General features: G+C 45.5%; 1 protein-coding gene across 1 annotated transcript in view; it reads left to right on the top strand.

Annotated features, from left to right (window-relative positions):
- The window catches only part of LOC146869729 (uncharacterized), a 73822-nt gene that overhangs the window by 30103 nt on the left and 24490 nt on the right, over positions 1-19229 (top strand). Inside the window, exon 2 of the mRNA XM_085613664.1 lies at positions 1173-3812. Coding sequence (XP_085469790.1) covers positions 1173-3812 — 2640 coding nt within the window. The remainder of the gene's footprint in view (positions 1-1172; positions 3813-19229) is intronic.

Below are 19229 nucleotides of genomic sequence, written 5' to 3'. Positions count from 1 at the left end.
CAGATCAGCTCAGAATCATGTGTGTGTATGTGTGTGTGTGTGTGTGTATGTTGTATGTTGTATATGTATATAATAGAGTTCTCCTTCTGACAACACTTGAAACCACAGTTCCCAGAGCTGCACACACTGGCAGGAGACAATAGATTTTTAGTTTTTCAAAATTCATTCATTCTCTGCCTATGTGTGTTTGTCGTTTCCAGTTAAGGACTGGTTTCTCATGTCTTTAAATGTATTTGTTAAGAGATGTATATACTCTATATGTATCTGTGTATTTCTAATTTTCGTGACACATCTGTTGTTTTTTCAAAGTTCGTGTTGAATGGTTCAAAAGTTGTTATAATTTCGTGCTGCCCTTTAGAATGACATGATTTTAATGCATCAAACATTTTTATAAAAGTGATAAAGAAAAGTGAAATCAATCACACGAGCTTGTGTATTGGAGACATCGGCTCGTTTTGTGTCTAAAGCTTTATAGCGTACTAATGCAACTAGATACTTGCTCTGTATGCAATGTCACAGTGGGCCTATCTAGTTTGCATAAGGGCCCAAGCCTTCTTTAGGTTATTAGTCCATGAAGCTTTTAAGTGCTGCATCAGAAGTAGTAAATAAAAGGTTATGCATAATGCTAGTCTCCAGTCTTGTCATAAAATCTATCCTTACCACGACTTAAAGAGCAGATCTAACCTTTCTTGCAGGCTTTGACTTCAGGGGCTGATCCGTCTTTGCCAAGGCCATGCACGCGCCTCTTACTCAAGACTTAACTGACAGTGTCCCCAGGGGAGGATGTGATTTCATCAGATCCTAGAAGGCCTTTCAAAACTCACAATGTCCGTAGCAGAATATTTCACTTCACTATGATCATAGGAGCAGTCTGCGTTCACCAAGACCCTTGAGGCAGATGAACACTTACTATGAACTTAAGAAAAGATCTCACTTCACTAGAATCTTAAGAGCAAAACACACTTTTCTTTCCACAACTTATAACACAGACCTAACTAACTTCAGAACAGCCTTTGGACCAGGCTAGATTTAGCATACCATCGTCTTTGAGCACCCTGCAGGAGAGGGCGGTGGAGTTCCTCAGGTTTTCTTGTCTGTTATTGCTGCATTGGTGTGGTCTTTTATGGGATGATGGCATTCAAGTAACTAATGTTTCTCTAATTTCTCTACAGGTTTCTATGTTACCAATGGACAGACAACTGAAACCACCATTAGTGGGGTGACTACTGACGTCACAGATATCAGCACTGGATTCACAATGAACATCATTGTTTGGCCCTCCACAGTGGCCATCACTGAACCCTTCACAGGAGCCACTGATAGCCTCACCACTGAAGATACCACTGAAGTCAATACTGAAAGTACCACTGCTGGTGCTACCACTGGAGTCAGTACTGAAGGTACCACTGCTGGAGCGACCACTGGAGTCAGTACTGAAGGTACCACTGCTGGAGCTACCACTGGAGTCAGTACTGAAGGTACCACGGCTGGAGCTACCACTGGAGTCAGTACTGAAGGTACCACTGTAGTCAATGTTGGAGCTACCACTGCAGCCAGTACTGGAGCTACCACTGCAGCCAGTATTAAAGGTACCACTGCAGCCAGTACTGGAGCTACCACTGCAGCCAGTACTGGACCTACCACTGCAGCCAGTATTGGAGCTACCACTGCAGCCAGTACTGGAGCTCCCACTGAAGTCATTATTGGAGCTACCACTGCAGCCAGTACTGGAGATTCCACTGCAGCCAATAGTGGAGATACCACTGAAGTCATTATTGGAGATATCACTGAAGTCATTATTGGAGCTACCACTGCAACCAGTACTGGAGCTACCACTGCAGCCAGTACTGGAGCTACCACTGCCACCAGTACCAGAGCTACCACTGCAGCCAGTACTGGAGCTACCACTGAAGTCATTATTGGAGCTACCACTGCAGCCAGTATTGGAGATTCCACTGCAGCCAATAGTGGAGATACCACTGAAGTCATTATTGGAGATATCACTGAAGTCATTATTGGAGCTACCACTGCAACCAGTACTGGAGCTACCACTGCAGCCAGTACTGGAGCTACCACTGCCACCAGTACCAGAGCTACCACTGCAGCCAGTACTGGAGCTACCACTGAAGTCATTATTAGAGCTACCACTGCAGCCAGTACTGGAGCTACCACTGCAGCCAATAGTGGAGATACCACTGAAGTCATTATTGGAGATATCACTGAAGTCATTATTGGAGCTACCACTGCAACCAGTACTGGAGTTACCACTGCAGCCAGTACTGTAGCTACTACTGCAGCCAGTACTGGAGCTACCACTGCAGCCAATAGTGGAGATACCACTGAAGTCATTATTGGAAATATCACTGAAGTCATTATTGGAGCTACCACTGCAGCCAATACTGAAGGTACCACTGCAGCCAGTAGTGTGGGCACCACTGCTGGAGCTACCACGGCAGTCAGTACTGTGCCAACCACAGCAGCCAGAACGGCAGCCACCATCGCAGACACTACTGGGACCACCATTGTCATCAGTACTGGTACTGCAGCTTCTTCCAATCTTGGAATCACTACTGCAGCTAATGCTGGACTAACCACTACAGCCAATACTGAGGCCACCACTGTATCCAATACCAAAGCTATAATTGCATCCAGTACTGAGACCACCACTGCAGCCAGTTCTAGAGCTACCACTGCATCCAGTACTGAAGCTACCACTGCATCCAATACTGAAGCCACCACTGCATCCAGTACTGAAGCTAGCTCTGCAGCTAATACTGGTGTGTTCACTGCATCCAGTGCTGGAACTACAGCCAATAATGAGGTCACCACTGCAGCCAATACTGGGGCGAACACTGGATCCAGTGCTGAAACTACAGCCAGGAAAAATGCTGCATCTACCTTTGGAGAAAATACTGGAGACTCCACAGCAGCCAGTAATGGAACTAACACAGCATCCAGTACTGGAGCCACAACTACAGCCAAATCTTCAGCCACCACTAGAGTCAAAACTGAAACTAGCAGTGAACCCCCCACCAGAAGAACCGCTGCAGCCAGTACTGGAGTCACCACTGTCACTTCTGCAGAGGCTACTGCTGCAGCCAGTACTAAAGCCACGGCCAATGCCAGTGCTGGAACTGCTGCCAATAATGGGTCCACCACTATAGCTAGTACAGGGGCTAGTGCCAATACTGGACTCACCACTGCAGCCAGTGCTAAAGCCACCGCCACAGCCAGTGCTGAAGCCACCACTGCAGCCAGTACTGCAACTAACCCTAGCACTAACACTGGAGTTCCAATTGTAGCCAGTACTAGAACTCGCACCACAGTCAGTACGGGATCTGGCACTACAACCAACACTGTAGCAGGTAGTGGAGGTTCCTCTGCGCTCACCACTAAAGTCACTGCTGAATCCAACACTGGGGCTACCACTGCAGCTAGTACAGGAGCAACCAGTACAGCTAATCCCAAATCCACTAATACAACTTCAACTGTAAACACCACAATGGGCAAAGTTAGACTCACTTCTGCAGCCAATCCCAGGGCGGCCACTGCTGGCAATACTGGGCCAACCACTGTAGGTGGTTCCTGGCCCACCACTGCAATCTACACTGCAATCTACACTGCAGCCAAAACTGGATTAATTCCAGCTGTTAACACTGGAGCCAGCACAGCAGTCAATACTGGGCCCTCCACAGAAGCCAACACTGGATCTGTTCCAGCTGTTAACACTGGAGCCAGCACTGCAGCCAATACTGGGCCTATTGCAGCAGCAGATTCTGCAGCCACCACCACAACGGATCCAGAAATCAGAGGTAAGAGCTGGCTTGCTTGTCACTTTGCACTGCACAGCAGGAGGCAATGATGATCCTTGCTCAGGGGTGAGAAGATTTGACACCTTTCCTTATCACGCTAGAGTGCCGTTTCACATGCACACTGACATGTCTTGAGCTTTTTCACTGAGCTATACAGGATGACGCGACACCGGTGACAGACCTGGGGGATTATTTACTAATAGTTCAGATAAACACAATACAGCAAGGCACTTTGCTGCATTGCACTGATGGGAGGGAGCTAAACAGTGCCATATTTACCAAGGTTTGTACAGTTCATCTCCTACTAAGTGCTGGCACACTTGTGGCTGTCTAGCGCTAAGTCAGGCACCCTTGCACCATGGTGCCCGTGTTACAGGCAGGGTTGGTTTTGTGCAGAAAGCTATTCCTTCGGCACTAAAACAATCCTTAGCAGCTTATTCATTCTTCCATGTGTGCTGCAAGAGGAAGCAGTGAAGATATTTCTCCTCGTTGCGCCTCTGTGAAGTAGGTGCACCACATTGGTGCAAAGACAAGTTTACAAGTCTTTGTGAATCTAGGTTTGTGTCAGAATACACGGGTGGCTGCACAGGCAAGTGCAATGCACTCCACTGCATTACATTGTATTTACTAAGCCTTTGCATGGCTTAGTAAATGCCAAAATATATTTTCCATCAGGCTTCGCACAAAATGTACGCAAATCCCAACACAAAATCCTAGTAAATCTGCCCCTGGGAGTCATACTCCAGAAATACCACCCACGAGCGGCCCAGGATACCTACCAAGGATACCTCTAGAACCCATGGGCACAAAAGAGTGGACTCAATAAACTCAGGGCCATGTTTACTAACATTGCGTGTCAGGTTTGTGTAACTTTTTTGATGCAGCTGTGACGCAAATATATATTGGGATTTAATAAGGTGCACGAAGCCCCGTTTTCACGGTTTTGTGTGACTCGAGAAAAAAAATAATACAAGGCAGCATCGTGTTACCTTCCACCTGGAAGGGGTTTCATGGGTGGTGTTAGATTTGGGGTCTCAAGGGCCAAGTCCAGCATGTGCGGCAGGGAATTTTCGCGCATCCACCCATAGATTTTGATGCAAACCCAAAATTATTTGCTCCAAAATGGTGCACCTACCTGAGACTGGCAGAGTACAAAGAAATATCTTTCTTTCTCTTTATTTATTGCTCTTTGTATGTGTACTACATTGTGCATCACACATGGAGCAGATCGTTCTTTTGCTCACCACACCACCCCAGGTTGGACTCAGCCGTATGCAAATCAGCATTGCTTTTGTCTCCCTAAGTGGGAAGGAAAAACCCAGACGTGGGTCCCGTGCTCTCCGTGCCATTGGATTCAAGCTATCTTGGCTGATGAGGGGTGATACCCCAAAACCGGTCCTAGGATGCTTGTTTCTAGTCCAGGGAGGACCTGACATGGCAGTTCGGGTTGGACTGGTCCCATGAGGAGTGAAGTGAGCAAAAGAACAATGGAGTCAACCCAGATCTTTGTGACTGGTGCGGGCTGGTTTGGCCGTAGCGGGCACTGGGCGTTTCCCCAGGGTGGGTGGCTAGTTTTGGGCCCTTGGGGGGCCGTTTTTGTTACTAAACCCCTCCACTCAAAGAAAGTTACCTTAATTCACCCATACACCCATCCTTGCACAAACACCAACTCCTTCACATATCTTTCGTTTCACGTGCATTCCCATCCACAGCCTTTCTCTATTCATTTTGTTGTACATATAGTCATGCAAATTCAGTATTCATCAACACAAACATTCACGAGCCATTCATACGTTCACTCACCAACTCTCTCCACAATTCTCTTCTCCATCCATTCACTCATGTATCCTTACAGTCATAGGCCCTTCCACTCATAGCATAACATGGCATAAGATATGTTTTCTAAAGTGCATGTTCATCCTTTGGGATGTCTTGTCACTGAAATAGGAGCTGTTTATACTATCCATTCTTAACCATTTACTTCCTCAATCACCCATGAATTTACCAATCCGCAGAGCCAAACTGCGACACATGTGTCGACTACGCAAGGGTGTTACTGCTGCGGTATACTGTGCTCTACCTGCTATGTGAGAGAGTGTCTGGTCAGGATGCTTACCCGTTATCCTGATTCTGGTCTTCCTCTGCCCAAGGTAAGGGCGTGTGTTTCCTGACGCCATAATGTCTCCAGACACTGGAACATGTGATAGGTAAGTGTTCCTGAGAAGCTGCCATCTTCTCAGTAGGAAAACGCAAAAGGCAAATAAATCCTCCTTGCTAGATGAAGGCTTCAAATGACAGAAGAAAATCAGGAATCAGGAACCCAAGAGTGGAATTCTTCTAGAGCAAGGAGTCAGGATGAGCAACGGGAGGAAGCGAGGAACTATTGAAGGAATATAGCTTTGATGCTACGCACCCTCCAACCAGACTAAAGCAAAAGAACAGAAAAATTGAAATGACATCAAACATCACATAACAGGATTGTGAAAATCAGAAATGAACACAGAGGAGAAAACAACTTGGACCGGTCTAGTTGCAGAGTAGCTTTCAAAGGCATAGGCATACTCTTACTTAGACGAGTGGCATTTTGGAGCACCCAGGAGACCAGAATCAAAAGACGAGGCGTCTCAGGTGAGTGAGACTCACAGCGCTTGCTGAGGGCTTCTTGTGACATTCTATGACACCCTGAAACCGCAGAGCCACACAAACCACCATGGATCCCAGGCACCTAGAAGGCTAGGGTGTTGGGGCTTCAACAGTATATTCCCACTTACAAAGCCCCATTCTTCTTAATAAAGACCATAAAAAATGGAGAATCAATCTTGGCAAATTGACTGAAGAGACAAGAACCTAAAATGTTCACTAGCTGGCAAAGAACTGTGATTGATCTCTGAAAATCCAGGAATTGCAGATCTCACTAACCTCCTCGTTCATCATGACAGGAGGAGCAGAACTCAGATAAAAAGGACAAAGCACACAATGCATCAGCTGGAAGATATGAAAGTGAGGTAAGCGTTCCAAGAATTAGAAAGACAGAGCCAGAGGCTAAAGGCATCAGACTTGATCAGTTTGGGTATCACAGACACAGGACCGGGGGGGACACCTATGATGCCCCCCTACATATCACCTGCACCATGTGGCTGCCACGTAGTAAAGGGATATGTGTGGGGTGTTTGTGTTGAACTGCGGCGGGTGCTGCAAAGCCCAGCACCCGCCACAATACAAAACATGGGCAATGAGACCACCACGGTGGCGGTCACATCCTAATTTGCCATGTGGGACCGCCGCCTTGTATTTAGAAATTATTTACGAACAAAATACGTAGGGGCAGATTTATGTTTGACTTGCGCCTCATTTACGCCACCGTTGCGTCACTTTTGTGACGCAGCAGCGGCGCAAATCCTGCGCCATGGTGCGGGGTATTTACAATGTGACGCATCTGGGAGATGCGTCACGTTGTAAAGCCCTGCGCCACATGTAGGCGTTCCAGAGCAGGTGGGGGCGTTCCGGTGCAGGAACGCCTCCTAAAAGTGGCTGAGTGAAATCTACAAGATTTCACTCAGTCACTTTTGAGCCCATGCTGCGTCTAAACCCTGCGCCTGCTTGAAGCAGGCGTAAGGATTGACGCAGCATTGTGCAGATAGGGCCCCCCAGAGCCTTGCTGGAGCTGCGCTGCGCTTGCGACGCAACCCAGCAATGCGCCACTTTTACGGCACAGATGCGTGACGCATCTGTGCCGTTTTTGCCCCATGGTGCGCCGCATTATAAATGCGGCGCATCCATGATGGCGGAGCTGGGGCGCAAAATAACTGGCGCATCCCTGCTGATATGCAGGGATGCGTCAGTTATTATGAATATGCCCCGTAAATTGAATGGAGTCACTTCCCAACGTATAACTCCACAAAACTCACAACCCCTACATAAAATGTAACAATAAATATATAAAAATGTATCCACACAAATTATCATCAATTAAATATTATTACTTAATTATAATTAATGTACTTCCCCAAAAAAAAACACTTTACACAATTAACATAATTATTATCAAATTGATAATGAATATGGATCAAAAAATATTTATTCATTACTTAAAATTAATTTACTTCCCATCAACATCCCAACAAAACTCAAAACCCACATCTAAAATCCCCCCGAATGTTTGATTGCACAATTAACATAATTAATTATCAATTCAACAAATATTAATAATTAAAAACTAAGGGGCCTATTAAGATGTCGGCTGGACCCCGTCTCGGTGTGAGAACCGACCAACCATAGGTCAGTGGTTCCGCACCCCCTATTACGACGTGGCCGCAAAAACTCCTATTTCTTTATGGGAGCTTGTGCTGCAGTCAAAAAACGGCCGCAGAACAAGCTCCCATAGAGAAATGAGAGTTTCTGGGATTCTCTGCTTCCAGTGGCAGGCACCTCACACTGCCTGCCACACAGTGCAGGGATTTTACAGGGAGGCATAATATGTGCCCTCAAGCCCCCAACCAGAGGCCGCTGCAGGATTGGGGCCCAGCTAGGGATCCCTAAGTCGCTTTCCGATAGGCTTTCCATGTAGGAAACCCCAACATGGAAAGCCTGTCTGAAACGAACATCATAATCCTGAAAACGGAAAAACTCTCTGTAACGGATTATGTTGCAGTTTCCGACTGGCAGACAGGCTCAAGGAGCCCATCGGAAGCCATATGGAATGCCCAGCCAATTTGACTTCCAATCTCCGTAATCGTAATACGGCAGTCAGAAGTCAAACCAAGGATGTCAGTCGGAAAGCCTCCAAACTGCAGTCAGAGGCTTTCCAACTGACATCCTAATTAGGCCCCGAGTATTAATTCATCAAAATAAATTACTTCCCATCCTTTAACCCTATAACCCCACAACCTGCACCTAAAAAAACTATAATAATAATAATTACACAATAGACACAATTAATTATCAATTAAATAATTATTATTCATTTCCAACAACTTATTAATTAATAAAAAAAAAATTACTTCCCACTCTGTACTCCATCACCCCACAACCTGCACCAAAAAAAGAATATGTCACAATTAACAAAATTAATTATTTATTAATTAATCAACAACTAATTATTAATTAATTAAAAATAAATTACTTCCCGCCCTTTACCCCTATAAGCTCACAACCCACACCTAAAAAAATACACAATTTCCATAATTAATTAGCAATTAATTGACATTATTTAACAAATAATTATTAATTTATTATAAATAAATTACTACCCCACGCTATTCCCCTGTAAACCGACAACCCGCACATAAAATCTACATTATAAAAATTAAAAGCATATTTACTATAATTAAATATAAATTAAACAATTATATTAAATAAAAAATAATAAGTTATTTATCATAATGAAATTACTTCCAACCCTATACCCCTACAAACCAACAACCCCCTGCGGAACTAAAAAACACAACATTTAATAAAATTAAATGTAATAACCACTAAGAATTTAACACATGTATTAAAGGACATAAACAATAATAATAAAAAAAATTACATCATAGCATTTCAAATATATACTAAAATACGTAACAGTAATTAAAAAAACGATGCTTTAAACAACTATAATTTTTCATATAATATTAATGACTTAGATATTTCAAAAATCGATATTACTTACCTTAGAATCGATATTCTTGACATCGATATTCTTGCTGATGATATTTCCATATCACAATATTTGTGACTTCTTTTTCTGGTTTGGTGATATTTTATACTGTATTTTGTCCGAATACCAGTTTACCTTAATGAATCGGGCCCATAATTTCTAAAGTGGGTCCAAAATGCCATCCTCCACTTTTCATCCTTCCATATATGTAGCATTTGGTAAGCTCCATGGAGATCTAATTTAGTGAAGTATTTAGTCCCCTGAACAGACCCAATTATGTCTTTGATAAGTGGAAGCAAGTAACATTCCTTTAGAGTGACCGTACCTTATTCAATCTACGATAGTCTGTTCATGGTCTTAGCTCTTTGGACTTTTTAAGGACAAAAAAGAGAGGGGGAAATAGATGGGAAAAATAGGTATTTTTCAAACATTTTGTCCAAACTTTTCCCCAGAACCTGCTTCTTATACCGGGAAAGAGAATATGTCTTCCATAAGTAATTATGGCTCAAGGTATATACAACCCTCAGCACACGTCTGCAGGGTAAGACAATAACAATGTGAAATAGTGTACACAAATTATAAACAAAGTAGTCATAATCCTGTCTTTCTTTTATTCTTTTCATTTTCTTGTTACTTTATAGAGTTCTTAGCCAGCCAACACATGTTTGGTCGCCACACTGGGAAATTGGCCCACGGCTTTTTCAAGGCTAAGTAAACAAATAAGAAATAAAGAGGCCATTGTGACACCATACAGAAATTGATGTACAACTGACATGTAAATAAGTCTCACCGTGACTTTGTATGGCTCCAATGGCAGATTGGTGACACATTAGCATACATGCACAGTGTGGATCCCTCACAACCCAATTGAAAATGGAAGAAAAACAGGTGGAGAAGGTCTTATCATCTGGATGTTTAGAGGGGACCCCAAATAACCCACACCTTTTAAGTGGTGATGATAATAATGTGCGTGAATATAGCAGCTGTGGGATGCAAGAACAACTGCATATCAATGATACGTAGGAAAGCAGCAAAGAAAAGATGGAAATGTGCAATGAACACCAACCAATTCCAAAAAATCATGCGTAAATAAAACGTTCCCTGAACCGGATACAAGCATCCTGGGACCGGTTTCGGGGTAACACCCCTGATCAGCCAGGCTAGCTTGAATCCAGTGGCCCTGGGGACCACCACCACCCTGGGGCTCAGACAATTGGTAAAAGGAGGAGGGGTGCTGTGAGGCCCCACTCCTGGGCTGTATTCAGTCCCAGGGGCCACAACCTCCCTGGGGCCAGGCTGATTTCAAGTAAGGGGACGAGGGCCATGGGGCTACCTTCCCGGGCCGTTTTTGGCCTCAAGGATCACCACGTCTCTGGGGAACAGCTGATCACTTTAAATAGAGTGGGGCCATGCAGTCCCTCTCTTGCAGCCATTAATGACCCTGGGGACCGTCAGTCCCCCCAAAAGAGGCAGAAGGTGCCATGGGTGGGCTCCAGGGCACCAACTATTGATGGGCTAGGACTCAGGGAATAGGAGGAGGGGCCCCCACTCCCCTATTAAGTATTGGATCCGCCTCGGGAGATGGGCTCCCTGGGGCTGATATCAGCATGTGGAGCGGGGCTGCGTGCCCCCTCCACCTAATAATAATTGTTTGGGCCCACTAAGCAAAGACCATGCATGGCGCAGGGTTGGGTTTCTGCAAGGGGTGGACTGACCGCAGAGACAGGTACATTAATGTTAGGTTCAGAACTTACACGCACAAAACCACAGAAATTCAGCAGTTATATCTATACTTATCTCAGAAAATTATAACTCATGCCCCAAGGTAACTAAATCTCACGCCGTCACCATGCACTGTCAATTACTCAACAAATTATACCAGTAATGACTGCCGCTTTTGCAGTAAAATTATTGATGAGAAAACGGTGCATGAGAGTTATAGTTTTTTGAGATAACTATAACTGCGGAATTTCTATGGTTTTGTACGTGTAAAATCTGAACATAACTATAGGTTATTTAGTGAATATATGTGTATATATATATATATATATATATATTTTGCTTTGTGGAGAAGTGCATTTATATATTACAACAATGCAAATGTCTCATCCCATAGTTTTTACCATAACGATAGCGATAGAAAATTATTGCCGGTTTTGCTGCTGTTTTCGGCCGAAAAGCGGCGATAATTTTATCGCCTAATTAGCAAGGTCACGCTAACGTGTGAAACCTTGCATTAGCACCCAAAATCTTAACGCCCAGCTTTGCATCTCTAATGAGATGCAAAGTAAGGGTGGGCGCAGTGCTCCGCTCCGCCCGCGGAGTGTTCGTAGTACTGCCCACTTCGCAAAGTAGGCGTAGCAGGGGCAGACTACGCACACGCCGCGGCAGAGCAGAGTTGCCCACCACCCGCCTCCCTCCCGCCCTCATTTTACAATTACTTAGAACATTACATATAAAGAAAATTACTTACCTGAGCTGCCGCGTCCCGCCGCATCCCGGGGCTCCATCTTGCTACTTCCTTGCTAGCTTCTTCCTTACGAATGCGCATGCTAGCCAGGAAGCAGCAAGATGGAGCCCCGGGACGCGGCAGCTCAGGTAAGTAATTTTCTTTATATGTAATGTTCTAAGTAATTGTAAAATGAGGGCGGGAGGGAGGCGGGCGGCGCGTAGTGGGGCTATTCGAAGTGTGTGGGTGGGCGTAGATTTGCCCCCTCTCTGTAATGCTTCACGTAGTCTCACTACGCCCACTACGCCCAGCCTTAATGCAAAGTGGGCGTTGCTGACCTACCATGACAGGAGAAATTTCGCTAAGTGACATTTCTCCTATCATCAAGCCCCACGCTATGAAGCAGAGCGGCAAGAAAAGTAGCGATAACCTCTGTTATCGCTACTTTCCTTACGCCTGCTTCAGGACTGACGTAGCCATGATATCCTATGGAAGGTGGATATCATGGCTACGTTTGTGAGCCCTATCAACAAGCTAACACCACATTTTGTGAGATTATCGCTGGGTTTCCAGCAATAATCTCACGTTAGGCAGTTAGCGCTAGGATTTTTATCGCTTTTGAGATAAGCGTTGCTAATAGCACGCTATCTCAGCGATAAAAATCCACGTTAGCCGGCGATAATTACCCTAGCGCTAAGTGCGCTTAGCGATAATTATCACCGGTTGTTGCTGATATGCCCCGAAATCTTAACGCCCAGCTTTGCATCTCTAATGAGATGCAAAGTGGGCGTTCCTGACCTAACATGACAGGAGAATTGTCGCTAAGTGACATTTCTCCTATCATCAAGCCCCACGCTATGAAGCATAGCGGCAAGAAAAGTAGCGATAACCTCTGTTATCGCTACTTTCCTTACACCTGCTTCAGGATTGACTTAGCCATGATATTCCATGGAAGGTGGATATCATGGCTAAGTTTGTGAGGCCCTATCAACAAGCTAACGCCACATTTCGTGAGATTATCGCTGGGTTTCCAGCGATAATCTCACGTTAGGCAGTTAGCGCTAGGATTTTTATCGCTTTTGAGATAAGCGTTGCTAATAGCACGCTATCTCAGCGATAAAAATCCATGTTAGCCGGTGATAATTATCCTAGTGCTAAGTGCGCTTAGCGATAATTATCGCCGGTTGTTGCTGATATGGCCCATAGGGGCATATCAGCAAGGCGGCGATAGAAAATTATCGCCGCTTTTGTGGCCGTTTTCGGCCGAAAAAGCGGCGATAATTTTATCGCCTAATTAGCAAGGTCATACTAACGCGTGAAACCTTGCATTAGCGCACGAAATCTTAACGCCCAGATTTGCATCTCTAATGAGATGCAAAGTGGGCGTTCCTGACCTAACATGACAGGAGAAATGTCGCTAAGCAACTTTTTTCCTATCATCAAGCCCCACGCTATGATGCATAGCCGCAACAAAAGTAGCAATAACCTCTGTTATCGCTACTTTCCTTACGCCTGCTTCAGGACTGATTTAGCCATGATATCCTATGGAAGGTGGATATCATGGCTACGTTTGTGAGCCCTATCAACAAGCTAACGCCACATTTCGTGAGATTATTGCTGGGTTTCCAGCGATAATCTCACGTTAGGCAGTTAGCGCTAGGATTTGTATCGCTTTTGAGATAAGCGTTGCTAATAGCACGCTATCTCAGCGATAAAAATCCATGTTAGCCGGTGATAATTATCCTAGTGCTAAGTGCGCTTAGCGATAATTATCGCCGGTTGTTGCTGATATGGCCCATAGGGGCATATCAGCAAGGCGGCGATAGAAAATTATCGCCGCTTTTGTGGCCGTTTTCGGCCGAAAAAGCGGCGATAATTTTATCGCCTGATTAGCAAGGTCATACTAACGCGTGAAACCTTGCATTAGCGCACGAAATCTTAACGCCCAGATTTGCATCTCTAATGAGATGCAAAGTGGGCGTTCCTGACCTAACATGACAGGAGAAATGTCGCTAAGCAACTTTTTTCCTATCATCAAGCCCCACGCTATGAAGCATAGCCGCAACAAAAGTAGCGATAACCTCTGTTATCGCTACTTTCCTTACGCCTGCTTCAGGACTGACTTAGCCATGATATCCTATGGAAGGTGGATATCATGGCTAAGTTTGTGAGGCCCTATCAACAAGCTAACGCCACATTTCGTGAGATTATCGCTGGGTTTCCAGCGATAATCTCACGTTAGGCAGTTAGCGCTAGGATTTTTATGGCTTTTGAGATAAAAGTTGCTAATAGCACGCTATCTCAGCGATAAAAATCCACGTTAGCCCGCGATAATTATCCTAGAGCTAAGTGCGCTTAGCGATAATTATCGCCGGTTGTTGCTGATCTGCCCCATATTTCCTCTCTGCACTGGTAATAAATAACATATTACACTTGGTGCATCTACAGATATATAGGTGCTGCTTAGGATCCTGGAAAAACCGGGTACGAACCGTCGGTCGGAGGGTTTACTCCGTCCGACTCGTACCCGGTTGTAAAACTTTACAAACATGGAAGTACGATTCGCACGGAAACACCATTTCCATACGAGTCGTACAAAACACCGACCGACGAAAATATACATACAAATGTGATCCGGGGAAAGCGCCGACGTGATGTCGGGACGCTTTCAGGCAGCGTTTCACGAACCAGGAAGTACGATTCGAACCGACAGCAGTCCGGACGGCAATATTTTTACGGCACCCAAAAAGTGCCGGAAAAGCGAAGTACGCCACGAAACGACCAGATTAGGGGGCCCGGTATGCGCCGTACCCCCCCCCCAGCCCCCGTGAGTACGCGCCGAACACCCCCAGCCCCCGTGAGTACGCGCCGAACCCCCTCCAGCCCCCGTGAGTACGCGCCGAACCCCCCCGTGTATGTACACCCGTGTACGTACGAGTCGTACCCCCCGTGTATGTACACCCGTGTACATACACGGGGGTACGACTCGTACGTACACGGGTGTACATACACGGGGGTACGACTCGTACGGGGGTACGACTCGTACGGGGGTACGACTCGTACGTACACGGGTGTACATACACGGGGGGTACGACTCGTATGTACACGGGTGTACATACATGGGGGGGTTCGGCGCGTACGTACACGGGTGTACATACACGGGGGGGTTCAGCGTGTACTCACGGGGGCTGGGGGGGTACGGCGCGTACTCACGGGGGCTGGAGGGGGGGTTCGGCACGTATGCGGGCACATGTCTCCATGGTTGCTATGGGAGTTCGGTCCGTACGGTGCATTTTCCATACGGTTGTAACATCGGACGCACGGGATGGATCGTACTTGCGCGGTCGGACTTCACTTTTCACATTTGTACGGTAATTCGTCCGGGGACGTGTCGGACACATTTTCCGACCCGAGGACGTGTGGGGAATTATTCCCAATGCGATTCGTATGGACTTTTTCCCATACGAATCGTACTTGGCAGTTTGTACGGCACTTGTACGATTCGTACGGTAAAAAGACCGGATACGAGTCGTACGGGGACATTTTTTCCAGGATCCTAATCGGCACCTATATGTATATTGTATGTCCTACCATGTGGCCTGTTTTAAGAATCATTATCACACCTGCTCTGCATCTGTCCTACTCTCCTCGAGGATATCAGAAGATTCCTTCAGCATCTTTTGATTAAAGAGGGGACTCGGAGATTACCAGCGGCCATTAGTTATCTATTGAACAATTCTCAACCGCAGGCAATTACCAAACTTATAAAATGTTTGGACACTACAGACAAATCATCAAGGAAAAATCCAGCGTTTTAATGGTTACAGCATCCAAGGAGAGCTTTTAGAATTAAAGTCACAAAATATGTAGCCAAGTAGTCTGCATCGATAATCTGCTCTATTCAGATTACAGGTTTTATTAACCACACCGCTACTACAAAAATATGCAGAGAAAATAGACATAATTGGCTCTTTTAAAGGGTTCAATTTCGAATGATTTGATTCTTTGTGTATTATTGATGTGCTTAAATTATATGGCGGCAATTAGAAAAGCAGACTATCATGATCTATTTACCTCAAGGTGAGTTGCAATTTTATCACTAAGGCGTCGATTCCGATCTCGGTCGGAGGGGCTTCGAATCAGATGCCTGGGAACCCTTAGCGCTGACCGAATCAGTTTTGAAAGGCATTTGGTAGAGCCTTTCCGTAGCCGATTCGTACAGCTCAATGGACTTGGTTTCCGAGCGAGCAAGTACGATGAGCGATTCGGACAGCCTTTCCAATTCGGTTTGCCCGGAACAAAAAGGCTGCCAGAATCAGTCTTTGGGGCCCATAGCAGGCCCACTTCACCTAGGGCCCTTCAAATTGGGCCTCTGGGTGTACTCAAGGGACCCCCCCTTTTCAACCATGCACATTGTGGCAGGCACTATGGGTGCCCACCACAGGGTGCAAGGTTTTCCCCAGCCATCCCTTTCTTCAATGGGAGCCTGTGTACTCGTTCGGAACACAGACTTCCATTGAAGTCAATGGGAGCCTGACCGAATTGTATCCGGATGCATACAAATGCATCATACTCGTTCGGTCGGACTCCCCCCATCTGAGTCATATGGAAAGCTTTCCGGAACCGATTCAGTCGGCATGCTTTCCGAACCAGATCGGAATCGGGCCCTAAGAGTGAAAACTGTCTGTCCTTTAGGTTATTGTTTATTTTATACAGTACAGGTTCCTAAGAAAACCTGTATGACCGAGAAGCTGTTTTTCACTGATTAATTTTTAACATAATATGGCTAAAATTACATATTGTTTCTTTGTTAATCTTTTTATGGCACTTTGCACTTTAATGGGCTTGACTGTCTAAATAAAGTATTTTTAAATTGAAATTGAATTGTATGTCCTATTTTCCCTTTTAGAAGTGTGGGAAGTGGTCCTCTGAGATGGTTTCTTATGTTTCACATATATCAGCCTGCCTCACACAGTGTAACTGTCATGGCTACCCTCTCTCACATTCTCTGTCCCTCACTCTCCCTCACACACTATATGCCTCACTTTCACTGTCTCACATTTACTGTCTCCCACTCTCCATCATTCACTTTAACACTCATTGCCCCTCACTCACTGACCTTCACTCACAGTCTCCCATTCTACCATACACACTTGCAGCCTCTCACCCGCTCTCACACATTCACTGGCTCATACTCTCCCTTGCTCTCTCACACACTCACTGCCCTCACCCTCTCTCACGCACTCACTGCCTCCCACTCTCCCTCACTCTCTAACACACTCCCTATCCCTCACAAACTCTCCCACTCCCTATCTCCCATTCTCCCTCACACACTTACTGCCCCTCACCCTCCCTCACACACTCGCACACTCACTGCCCCTCACTCTCCCTCACACTCACTGGTTCCTACTCTCTCTCACATACTTACTGCCCTTCACTCTCTCTGACACACTCTCACACTCCCTGTTTCCTACTTTCCCTCATATACTCATTGCCCCTCATACACGGTTAAACTCCCTCTCCTTCACACGCTCACTGCCACTCACCCTCTGTCACACACTCAGTGCTCCTCACAATCCCTCACACTCACACACCCGCTGTCTCACACTTTCCTTCACTCTCTCACACACTCACTACCTCCCACTCTCCCAAGACACTATCTGATTCCCGACTTGGTTATTTTCAAATATTGTTAAAAACTCACCCTCATGCACCCCGTCCCGGACATTCACTTTACGCCTTCACATACTAGAAGATTTGGAGGGGGGGGCCCTCTTGTTTGAAATATTTGTACAAGCATAAACCGTTGGAGTTCAATCAATTGTTTGAGCTTCCTGCCACTGGCTTTTGCATACTCTTCTCAAGCGTGCATGGAAACTATGCTGCTGTTGAGTAGATATTTGTAACCATGATGAGGCCATTTATTGTGTCTAACACGTCCAGGCAACAATCAGCATCACATTGCATTCTGGGATTTGTAGTTGTGTAAGTATTGTGTTGACCTTTGTGCAAAATTCCAACACAACACACTCTCTCTCTCTCTCTCACATCTTTTCCTTTTGGTGGCATTTCAGAAGTACACCCAATTCTATGCATCTGACATTGTGGAGGTATCTGGCGGGTTAATGGACTGATGCATCTACTGTGGGGGGCCTGTGTTCGAACTCATGGTCACGGTTCACTGATAGAATATCGACCCCCAAAATATCCCCATACACAAATATCTAGTTATAAATATCGATGTCAAAAATATCGACATCCTATATTTATAATGGTAAGTACAAAAATATCAGAAAAAAGATTGATGCGCACAATATAGTTGTACAAAATATTGATTTTAATATATGTATAAAAAATAATAATAAATATATTGAATAATAAAATTAACTTAAAAAATTAGATTTAATATACATTTTAACAAATATAAAAAAATACATTTGAATAGAAAAAGTAGACATACGTATATAAAATGTAATATATATATTTACTTTAAAACAATTAATATGCAGCAAGGTCAAATCCGGCTCTCCTGCTGATCCCATGAAGCCCGATCAATATATGAAACTGCTACCTGTGCTTCTTACACCGCTGGCCCAGGTGATCAACATGTCCCTGTCTATGACAGTTGTTCCCAGGACTTGGAAGCAGGCGAGGGTTGTCCCCCTGCTAAAAAAACCTTCCCTTGATTCAGCCAAACCTGAGAACTTTCGTCCTATCTCTCTCCTGCCGTGGGCATCTAAGATATCTGAGGCCTACATAAACTCCATCTTGACAGGCTTTCTGGAAGAGAATATCATACTTGACCCCTCTCAGAATGGCTTCCGCCCGGGCCACAGCACGGAGTCGGCCCTCCTTGCGGTGACCGAACATCTGGGTGTTGCACTGGATGAGGGATGTACTTCGGCACTGATTTTACTTGATCTCACTGCCGCGTGCAACACGGTATCTCATCAGATCTTACTGCTAAGGTAGGAGGAGGCAGGCATTGTGGGCCCTGCACTGGCCTGGTTTGACTCTTTTCTTTCTGAGAGGACCTTCCAGGTAACGGCCCCCCCTTTCACCTCCATGGTTCATACCATTAAACAGGGCGTGTCACAGGGCTCAGCTTTGAGACCAACGCTTTTCATGCAGATGATACTCAGTTGGTAGTTGCACTCTCCGATGACTGTGTGCAGGGCGCTCATATGTTTTGGAGCGATCTTGCTGCTGTCGCGGGGTGGATGACTGCCAACTGCCTCCAACTCAATGCCAGTAAGTCTGAGGTCATGCTGGTAGGGAAAGATCCTGAGTTGTGGAGTGAACAGTGGTGGCCAGCTACCCTGGGCTG

Source organism: Triturus cristatus, chromosome 1_1 (genome assembly GCF_964204655.1).
Source record: "Triturus cristatus chromosome 1_1, aTriCri1.1, whole genome shotgun sequence".
NCBI classification, from domain to species: Eukaryota; Metazoa; Chordata; class Amphibia; order Caudata; family Salamandridae; genus Triturus; species Triturus cristatus.
Note: the sequence above shows the minus strand (reverse complement) of the source record. Positions and strands in the feature narration are given on the sequence as shown.